Here is an 11,283-nt window from a genome sequence, read left to right on the forward strand (position 1 = left end):
TTCTAACAAATAGGAGCGTTAAGGTGTGAAGCAGCTCCTGAACACTTTGGTTCTTACCTATCCTACTTGTTCTGTGGTCTGTGACCTACAGTGTGGTAGGGTCAGGAAAATGTGAGTGTATGGGGTTATTTTTACCTGCAGTCTTCCATAGCTAGACAGAACCATGTGGCAGTGTGGCAGCTGCAGCCTAAACCCCAGGGATTAGCAAACTGCTGAGTAGAGTGAGGGCTGGTGTAGTACTCTGACTCAGTTAGAGATACTCCTCTTATCCGTTTACCATTAATGCTGTGCAATCTTGCTCATATTTCCTGCTTTTGCTACCACAATCTTTCTATGTCTCTGCAGGCCAAATTGATTGTACCCAATAGCACCGCTGGGCTGATCATTGGTAAGGGTGGTGCCACAGTGAAGGCGGTGATGGAGCAGTCGGGAGCTTGGGTGCAGCTCTCTCAGAAGCCGGAGGGCATCAACTTGCAGGAGCGGGTGGTGACCATCAGCGGAGAGCCAGAACAGAACCGTAAGGCTGTGGAAATCATTGTGCAGAAAATCCAGGAGGACCCTCAGAGCAGCAGTTGCCTGAATATCAGCTACTCCAACGTCTCGGGCCCAGTGGCCAACTCCAACCCCACAGGCTCCCCTTACGCCAACACAGCCGAGGTGCTGCCCAACGCAGCCGCAGCAGCTGCCACTGCCTCCAGCCTTCTGGGTCAGGCCGGATTGACAGGAATGGGTGCCTTCCCTGCCGCCATGTCCAGTTTCTCTGGCAACGATCTGCTGGCCATCACCTCAGCCCTGAATACACTGGCCAGCTACGGCTACAACACTAACACCCTGGGCCTGGGTCTCAACCCCGCAGCTGCCTCTGGAGTCCTCGCTGCAGTGGCAGCTAGTGCCAACCCAGCTGCTGCCGCTGCAGCTAACCTACTGGCCTCCTACGCTAATGATGCCTCCAGCAGTGCCGGCCACCCCGCTACAGGCCTCGGTGGGTTCTCCCTGGGCTCACTAGCAGCTGCTACTGGAGCTTCCAACGGTTACCTAAATGCATCATCCCCATTGATGGCTTCCTCCCTGTTGGCAACAGAAAAGTTGGCAGACGGAGCCAAGGACGTGGTTGAAATTGCTGTGCCCGAGAATCTGGTGGGCGCCATTTTGGGGAAAGGAGGGAAAACACTGGTAGAGTACCAGGAGCTGACAGGAGCCCGCATCCAGATCTCCAAAAAAGGAGAGTTCATTCCAGGTACTCGGAACCGTAAAGTTACAATAACAGGGTCGCCGGCCGCTACACAAGCAGCGCAGTATCTGATCAGCCAGCGGATCACGTACGAGCAGGGCGTGCGCGCTACCAACCCACAGAAGGTGGGCTAAAACGAAAGCGAAGACGAGAGAAGGAAAGGATGAAGACAGAGAATAGAAAGGAATTAAGAGAGTCAAGAAGAATAGAAAAAAGAAATGTCCAAATATATGTTCAATATTTCAGTATCAAACGAGAGAATTACAAAGGAGGAGGCGGGGGAGACAACCAAGATAAGTGTGTGTGATTTGTGAGTGTGTTTTTAGGACAGAAGTCCTGATGTTTTTTAAAAGTTTGTGTCAAGTCCTTTTGACAATGGTGATCAGAGTAAGCTGAACTGGTCCACTGCCAAGTTGCAGATTCAGGAGTGAGGCTGCGGAGTCTCACCCTCCTCTAAAACCTCATTACTGTTTTCATTTTGTTCTTTTTTTTTCTTTTGTTGTTGTTGTTTTTTTTGTTTTGTTTTTTTGTTGGATTTAAGTCGGTTTGAGACCTCGGCTCCCGGTGAGCTGAGCGTATCAGATGAAGATCCGGCCAGCTAATCGAGCTGTTTTACAAACCTTGCTCTTTGTGTTCAATGCAGAAGGCATTGTTAACAGGGGAGAGGTTTTATGACAAGCACCTGAGCTCATCTCAGCTATTTAGGGCAGCAATCCAAGTATAATTTCTTTACAAGCAAACAAAAGCGCATCTATGTTGACGTGTGTCGAATTCTAGCTCATTTCATAATTGAAATGACAAAAATTTGGGTATTTTATATTTTCATCCTTTAACTTATTGACATAGTCTCATTCAAACACAAGTAGATTATTTAAACCTGCGAACGCAGGTTGATCTGAATGTAAAAACAATTTTAGCTTGTTGCTATTTTTTTTTTTTTCTTTCCAGGGATCAAACGTTGTGTTGCAGTGAAAGAAATGTATAACTCAAACCCAGTCTGAACTGTGCGCTTGCTGTCTGCAGGTATAGTTCAGGGGTTGAAGAATCAATGCGAGAGGACAGAGGAGACACACAGGAATGTATAATCTATATTTTAACACAGACACACATAGAGAACGCTCCCACAAACGCACAAACACTAGAACATCATTTCATATTCAGCCACTGCTACTAACACAAAGAAATATGTTGTTGACGAACCCTTTCTTGGTGCTATAGGCTTAGATTTGTACCTCCTGTACCGTGGAATTCAAACGTTTCCACAACTTGAGTTTTTACTTGATTCAAAGTAGCCGTCGTGTCGTCCAGCCATTGGTAGCCCACTGGATCTGACCCGGCTTCTTACCTAATGACGATTGATTTCAGAATATTTTGTGAATCAAAGCAGTTCTAATATAAGTCCATTGTTTTATAACACAAGCCGAACATCCTGCAGTAGATAACACCTGACATACTTTTTTGCCTTAGCCAGACATTCGGAACACCCAAGAATTATCTACAGGCTCAGACTTCCTGAAAGCGGTGGCAGTTCACGAAGAGAACAAAAGCACTACAAAAGCTTTTTTTTTTTTTTGATGATAAGAGCTGTAAGAACCTATATCTGTGAACAAAGAAGCTATTGCCTTTTCTGTAAGGGTACCAAATAGACCCAACGTGGAGCAGAAAGCAAAGTTTTGGAGTCACTTTTCTGTGAGAAATGCTTCCTAATTGACATGACGACAAAAGAGAAATTTCTGCAGTTCACTTAAGCAGAATATTATTGTTCCCAACGTACATTAATGCTCAAGTGGAGCATATAATGAAACATGACATGTTTTTTGGCTTGTTGTCTTTTATTGCCACTTTGTCTTGACAGTGGCAGGCCAAATGTCTGGAGCACTCCAAGATTACCTTGCATCCGACCCCCTCTGTGCTGCTATCCATAGCGTTCATCCTGAGTCTGCTGGCTCTCTAAAGACTGCACTGTGAGGCATTTAGACCACAATGTAAAGTGTGTCTGTCCTGCTAGGGGTGTGAATACATCTTTATATGCACATTTATGTCACAAGATCAAAACCAATCTGCAGAGCCGGCCCAACGCTCCAAACATGGCCATCTTGTCTCTATTAGGTTAGCATATCAAGGACATGTCAATTTTTTAAAAAGACGTTAGCATATAGCCTCCATCCCAAGTTTCTTTGACAAACCTTTATCCAAGGGCATAGCATAAGTAAACTACGTAGAGCTCCAAGGCCAGCAGGGGGCCCCAGAGAGCACTTGACTTCTCAAAGCGTAAAATATGTATCAGTGTTTAGAAAGAATATGTCTATCTTTTACGTCGCTCAGAAGATTTAGCAATTTCTAAGAGTTTTAAATTCTTTTAAAAATTGAAATTAAATGTTGTCTTTAAAAAATGTATTTATTTTTATTTTTAAGATCTGACAAATGTAACTGAAGTCATGTGGAGAGAAATGTTCTTCGATTCCAGCAGTAGTCGTGAAACGCAATTATTCAAATTAATTGGAAGTTTTCTAATTAATGTTGATTAATCTTTTTTTTTTTTAATCAGCGATACTTGGCAAGTTTGTCAATCCTAATTGATTTTGGCTCATGACTGAATCAGTGAGTAGATTTCTACATGTTTTAAATGATCAGGTCAGATATAGATTTGCTTTATTTGGCTCTGAAGTCTAGGTGTAGACTGCACACAACCATGTTTTTATTTCAGCTGCCTTTGAGGAAAAAAATTTATAAATTTCCGCCCAACTAAGCAAGTCAAGTCCTCCATCACTGTTCACCAAGCTCACACAACATGTCCTGTTCATTGACTTTAGACTTAAGGTGCATTACTGCCTCCTACTGGGCTGGAGGGTGTGCAACAGTGTTACCAATGTGCCAAAAACTTAAGAGAACTTTTAAATCTGTTATTAATGCATTGTCGGTTTTTTTACCGACAATTTTATCTATATTTAATTAATCAGAATTAATATGATTAAGTTCTAGTTAATGGTCTTAATGCTAGTTTTTTTGTTCATTTTTTTTCTTTGTCCTGCTTTTGTCTACGCTGGTGCCTAACAAGACAAATAATGTGAATAAAGTAAATAATTTGGAGGTCGAGTGAAATGCGCTCTGCGATTAAGAAGTAGCTGTTGTCTTATTACTAAAAAATTAACAAGAAAACAATCAAGCTTGGGCAGTTTAAAGAGGCGTTACTGGTGCCTTGGTGGATGGGCTTAACTGGAATCGGGCCCCAAATGAAATTCTGCTTGGGGCCCCGTACGGTCTTGGGCCGGCTCTGCCTTACTGTACCAACCGAGAGGATTTCTCCACACATGTATTTATTACACCTGCGTCTTTTGACTTTTTTTCCCTTTACTAAATTTACCCATCTTCTACTGACCCAAACTGAACCTCCCCGGTCGTCGAACGTCCGCCTCCCTGTTGCTCTAAGGGACATTTCCGATATAGTCGCCATCAACCCAAGCTCTGTGATCAGCTTCCTTAATGCGAAGCTGTGAGGGTTGGTGCTGAGTTGTGTGAAAGAAATTCAGACGCTCCCAGTTTTCAGGAGAATCTGATGAAATGACGTTTTTGTTTTGGACGAATCGTGTGTGGAAGAAAAAAGAGAGAGAGACAGAAGTAAGCAGATTTCAAACTACTTTCAAGCAACTCTGTGTGTGTCAACATTCTGCGTGGCAATACAAGCGGTGGGCCTTTCTTCCCAGCTCAAGTCTCTTCCTTTCATTCTGTGCTTGGAAGGCCTCACAGTCATCCATAGCTACAATCTGGCCACCTGTGAAATCATTGCATAAGCGAACCTTTTACTGCCCGAGATTTTAGCATATAATAAGATAAAAGCACAAAACAAGGGGGTGTTTTATCAATGCAACGGGACTGTTGGACTCCAGAGAGCTTCTCCTTCAGAGCTCCCTAATCCATACATTGTGCCACAATCTGTTTCCTCTCCCTCCCATTAACGTTCCTCTTCCTCCCGATGTTTTCGCTCCCCTGCATGTCCTCCCGCCTGCGTTCTGAGGCTCCTCCTGCGTCCCCAAGCCGCCTCCGTCTGTCTGTCCTTCCCTCCTTGCACTGTGCTCTCCCCCTCTTTCTCCTTCCTCTTGTCTTGTCGTCTCATGGGCGATGTGTCGGACGCGCCGTGGGTGGGAGTTATGCACTACGGGGTCGTAGGAGTATGAAAATGTTTTCCCAGGCCGCAAAGTTCACAAGGCTAAAAATGCACAGAAAAACACCTGCCTCCAAAACTGTGATACCCACCGAGACCAACCAGCAAACGTTAGCTCAAAAGTGTCAAACTTTTTTTTTTCCTCAGCGGGAAGAACGAAGAAAGATTTTAGGGGGGGGAATAGGTTTGGACTTTTAAAAGGAAGGAAAAAAATTTTAGTTGTTTGTTTTTATTTTTATTTTTTTATTTTTCAAAACTAAAAGGCAAATCTTGGCAGAACGAATATCAATCCGATGGCCGAGCTCGAGCTCTAAACAAAAATATTTCGGACAGAATGCATAAGACACGCGAGAGAGAGCAACGTGGGAACTTGTTTGTGACCTCAAGCCGAAACAGTGACATCCTTTATGCATATCCTGTTATCTGAAAAATGACTAGAGCTCATTTCTGTGGAATACAATATGTCACGTCATATGATCTATATGTACTTTATTGTAGCTATTCTAGTTTGTAGTCCAAATGCAGTCCAGCGTTGTCAATACAATGTGAAACTATGTTATATTTGTGTGGATGATGAGAGTGCCAACTAAGCCTGACTAAGATTAGCTTCGCAGTTTGTTTGTGCATTATGATGCCTCATCATCGAGCGGTGGTGTCCATATTTCTGTCACTGATGATTTAGTTTGACAGTAAGAAAAATGTTAAGAATATTGGAAGCAATATAGTAGCATGTTGTCCTGTTTTGTGTTTTATGTCTGTTGTATGAACCTTTGAAATTACTAAGATTTTGAATGAATAGGTTTACATGTACTTCTTTTTGTAAGTTATGAAAATGCTGCTATTTGATAAGTAAACTATACAAAAATATTTTAGTGGAAAAGATGTCTGGTCTGTTGATTAGAGACGCGCGCTCCGACGGGGTGGAGCGTTAAGCCGAGGTGTATAGAGTGCTATACAGTATTGGTAAGATAGTAAAAGTAAATAATAGACTCCATAGTATGACCTGTGCCAAACTAGACCTCTGCAGCTTCTGAATTTGTAGATGTGCGATCAAATGTTAGATATCAATAACTTGTTTAGAAGTGCTGATCAAGTGCCAATCAAACACTTATCTTTTAAGTTAAGAAAAGATAATCAAACGCATTACTTAAGAAAACAAAGGACAAAGAACTTTTTTGTGCATTGTTTTATCCCATAGGTACATAGAGTAAGAGTTAAAGATTGTGATTTTTATGGATCCATGTTGTTTTACACTCCATGCATCCCTTGTGTGTTCGTTTGACCTGTGGCTTAAGTACCGCTGTTTTTTCTCACAAATGTCTCTATAGGCCAGCATGGACTAAGCATAACATGTTATAAGCATCCATAACATAGCCATTAACAATCAAACGATGTGTTTGTGGAGTTCGGTGTTATCTTTTTGCACGTCTTCTATTGCATGGTATCAAAGTAAAAAATTATGGAGGAAAAAAAAAAAGAAAAAATGGGGAATAAAAAAAAAAGTCTAAAAATTTTGCGAGGAGTCTCGCAACATTCAGAGACATAAACGCTGCATGCAGTCAAATGTATATCTCTTTGAGTTGAACTCACCTCATGTTAAAACTGTTGGATTTTTATGTTGTGAGTTGGGAGGGAGCTCATTATCGTCATGTTGGCCCGAAAAGAAAAAGGAAAAAAAAAAAAAAAAGACACAAACATGAACACGCATCTGAGATCGGATTTCTCATGGGTCGAACTCATCTCTCTAATATCATCTGAGAAAATTTTGTTTTTATAATGTTTTTTTTTTCTTTCTTTCTTAGATCCAGAGGAGGATTACAAATGTGAAACAAGCAAACGTGAAAATGTTACTCAGTGCATTGGCTCTTTGTGTTTTTAGGATCTCAGCTGGAACCTCATGAAAATGCTACTTTCTTTCTTTTTTTTATTTTTTATTTTTGTCACAGCTTGAAAGCCCAGATCTAATCTAATGAATGTACTCATTTCTTCTTGTTTTCTTTTGATTTATTTTTGTAAAAAAAAAAATAATATATATAAATTTTTTTGGGGGTTCTGTTGAATGTCTAACTGTCTTTAATGTAAATTCACGGCAGGAATGTCAACTACATGTAAAGTTAAATGCGTTTAAACAGCTCCAGTCAGGTAAAGGCCTAAGACGGCCGCAAGTCATGAACCAGATATGCGAACACAACTTCCGATTCGCTGTCAACATTTTCCTGTTTGTTTGGTGTTGCATAAATGCACTTTATCGATGGGTGGGCGGGAAATGAGGCAAACCGTGTTGGCTTTCCACAACCATGTTGCTGTCATCCTTTGTTCTAATTTATTTCTTCTTTTTTTCCGTGTTGGGTCTCGAGAATGACGGGAAGGGCTGGAATCTCGGACAAAATAGAAAAGTAGCACCTGTTTCCTCTCTCTAAGGCTTCTCTGCCACATTCCCGGAGGACTGATCTCTACACTCGTGTCCACTTTGGTTTGAAATCTCAAATTAGGATTTTTTTGTGTTGTTGTTTTTTTTTTTTTTCTTGTTTTGCCAGATGATTTGAAGTGAAGGGTAAAACATCTTAGCTGATGTCACAGTCAGATCTGAGAGACGTCTTTGGCACCAGCAACACGAAGAGCGACTCTGCCGCCCCAAATGGAGGAAAACCACAAAGGGAAAAAGCTGTGATTCGTTCAGGCCTGCTTGTATCAACGATTTATCCGTTTCATCGTCCCGTGTTTCGCAACCGAGCGCCAGACCAATTGGCACCGTCGTTCCAAAGGTGATTTTTTTTATTTGTTTTTTCCTCGGTTTTGATTTTCACTCCAAACGTGTTCTGGACATTCATCCCCCTTCACAAGAAGGCTAGGACTGATTTTGAAACGCTACAAAACTGGCTACGGCTGCTCACTCCTCTCTTTGAACCAATTCTACCTGAGTCTCTCTTTCTCTCTCTCAGTCTGCACGACACCGCGACTTGTTTCATTACCCCGAGAACCTGCAACTGTGTCCACCCTTTAAACGGGTTAAGGCTTTTCTGGGGAAAAAAAAAAAAAGGATTCTTTGCCAACCAGACATGAGGCCGTTTCTGTGTTTGACCCTCAGAACCTCCCATGGACTTTGTTGACCTTCTACATCCTCAGAACTCATGTGTGTGTTGGAGATTGAACTCTCAAGCTCTGGAAGACTGTTCTGTTTTGTTTTGTTTTCCTTTGACTGAACGCTTGCTTTATGTGTCAACGTAAGGGAAGCACATTTGTGCTTTGCAAAACTTCTCATGTCTTTAGGTTTTGGGATTTGCTTTGGCGTTTAACCTCCGTTCGCTCCATCTCAGACAAAAATGGACTGACAGCATAAGATCAAATATTTCCGGCTTGAGCAGAGAGTGATGTTTCGTTCATTGGGTATATTTCTCTTCGATACTTACAAGCGAGAACGGTTCCGTCTTTTCTGTCGTGACGAACGAGGAGAATCTGTGAAAGTCCGCAGTGTAAGACTACCTAAAGGGCTTTCTCTGAGAGCATTTATACGAGTCTCTTGAACGTGGTTTGGAAAGAAAACGCCTTCTTGTGCCATTTTAAGGGAAAACAAAAAACGAGAAAGCTTTTTGTCAATAAGAGTGCCAAATAATCCCACACTGAGCCAAAAGGCAGCCAGCCGTCGTAACTGTTGGATCTGCGGGACGATCCCGTCCCGGTTCCGCTCCCCTATAAAAAGAAAAAAAAACAAACAAAAAAAAAAAAAAACATCACCCTATTTGTGCAATGTTGGAGCTCACGTACCATTATTGTTATGCTGCCAGTCTGTTTTCTGCTTTGGTCAGAAACATCTCAGAAGCAGGATATTTTCTATAAAAAAAATTAAAAAAAAAGACAACAGCTACTACGGTGAGGGAATGAGAGGATTAATTACTCGTCATTGTTTCTGTTTGTTTCTTTAAGCATCACTCATAATAGATTTAACGGTAATGACTATTTAATGTAACTGTAGTACTGTGTTTGTAAAAGAAATTCAGTGAGTTGTGTTCTATGACTCGTGGACTACCAGTGAAGTCAGCATTTCAGTGTTAATAATTGAATTGTTTTTTAAAGATTATTTTTGCGACGGCAACAAAGAGTCATTATAAATGTTCATTTTAACATCACTTGTCTTCTGCTTCCTTCTTTCTCCACCTCGGCCTCAGGTTGGTCGGACCTGCGCAGCAGCAAACGACACATTTTGGTGGGGCGCTGCTCTGACGCTGCCGCCATGACGCGAAATAAAAGGACAGGGCAAAAATCTAAATGGCTAACATGTATTTTATACCTGGTTTTTATACAGTTCCTTGGAAAAAAGGGATTCACATGCATTTCACAATTTTTGCACCGTCACTACTTTGCCCGTCACGACGGCAAATTTTGCCGGACGATAAATTGTCCCAGAATTTATCGCGATAAATGATAATGTTGTTTCTAGACTTTTTTCGAGTAACATAATGGCGGTAATTGCAAATAAACATCTAACACTGGAACGTTTTAAATATCCAAAATAAATAAACAAAAAAATTGAAACGACAAAGAGAATTATGGTGTCTCTGTGAACAAAAGTGTCCTTCAAAATAAGATGAATGCACCAGACCGAAGGCTTTGTCATCTGGTTTTTGGAGGAAAGAGGAAAATGATAAATTATGCAAATGGAAATTCTCAAGCTTGTTTTAATTTATCATGCGATTAATTAATTTGTTGCAGAGAACACTAATATTTCAACAGTTTGTTAATTGGTAGTTTTATCAACACATTCTGCCCCAATTTGCCCTTTGATCCTGTAGTCTCTAGAGGGCCACGTGAATAGCTATGGCGGACCGGAATTGGCCCGCGGGCCTCGGGTTTGACACCTGCCACTTAAAACTTCCGAGAGTTCCTCAAGTTGCACTCATCCTTTTTCCAGCACATAATTTCAATTAAGATTTGGAACATTTGGGAAGCCTGATTTAAAAATTAAAAAAATCTCAAAATAATGTTACTCAAACTAAAACGCTCCTTCGTAAACACGGAGTCTTTCTGAGGAGCAAAGGCCCGAGGTTTCCCGGCAGTCCGCCCCTCTGACCGCCGCCCGTCCCCCTCCAGGTAAACACACTGTGGAAGACAATGAGACGACAAGACGCCGTTTTCCTCTCCTGCTCCGCGTAGCGCTAAAGCTCGTCTGATACAGTCATGGCTAAAAGTAAGCATGGCTACCCGGACCACCCTGACTGCTGTGTACGCGGCCATACACAACAAACTGCCCCATGTTCTTCTAATTGGACCCATATAAACCCCCCGCCTGTAATCTGAGCTGTCTTCACTCTTTTATTAGCTGGACCAGCACCAGCCAGGGCTTTGCTTCCCACCTACATCATGAGGCTGAGCTGCCCATAAGGTTAGCACAATTTTAATAGTTTTTCTATTCTTACCTCTGGGGGGTGAGGGGGGGGGGGGGGCGAGGGGGATGCACCACGAGAACTGCAGCTGTGGGGATCCTGTGATTGAGGCGTCTAATCACCTCCTGAGTGGTGATTAGACGCTTAGGCTCGCCCAGTTTCTCATCAGTCAGAACTTCAGCTTGCTCTGGAAAAGCTTTTAGTAGAGTGAGCATTTTGTACATTCATTTCAGCTTGGAGGCAAATACCTTTTTTCTTTCTTTCTTTCTTTTTTAAGAGTTTAATGTTCCAGTTAGAGATTTAAAAGATTACATAACCCAAAAAACATCGATGCCATCCTCGGAGACACAATGCGAGAACGGGAAGAACTCCAAGAACTACATCTGCAGAGCATAAATCTCTGAGTAAAGCCCTCAAACTTTCAAACTCTCAATGAAAGGGATGGGCCTTTTTACATGTTGATGTAAAAAAAAAAAAAAAAGCCTTTTACAACTGGGTTACCCACTTAT

At 41.9% G+C, this 11,283-nt stretch overlaps 1 protein-coding gene across 3 annotated transcripts in view; it reads left to right on the top strand.

Moving 5' to 3' along the window:
- Positions 1-9,520, top strand: part of nova1 (NOVA alternative splicing regulator 1) — a 32,718-nt gene extending 23,198 nt beyond the window's left edge. For all 3 annotated transcript variants that reach the window (XM_008428335.3, XM_008428336.3, XM_081615369.1), the window contains one exon: positions 346-9,520. In XM_008428335.3, coding sequence (XP_008426557.1) covers positions 346-1,365 — 1,020 coding nt within the window. In that variant the 3' untranslated portion in view covers positions 1,366-9,520. The remainder of the gene's footprint in view (positions 1-345) is intronic.
- The last annotated feature ends 1,763 nt before the right edge of the window (positions 9,521-11,283 follow it).

This window comes from Poecilia reticulata, chromosome 14, assembly GCF_904066995.2.
Source record: "Poecilia reticulata chromosome 14, P_reticulata-male-v2, whole genome shotgun sequence".
Classification (NCBI taxonomy): domain Eukaryota; kingdom Metazoa; phylum Chordata; class Actinopteri; order Cyprinodontiformes; family Poeciliidae; genus Poecilia; species Poecilia reticulata.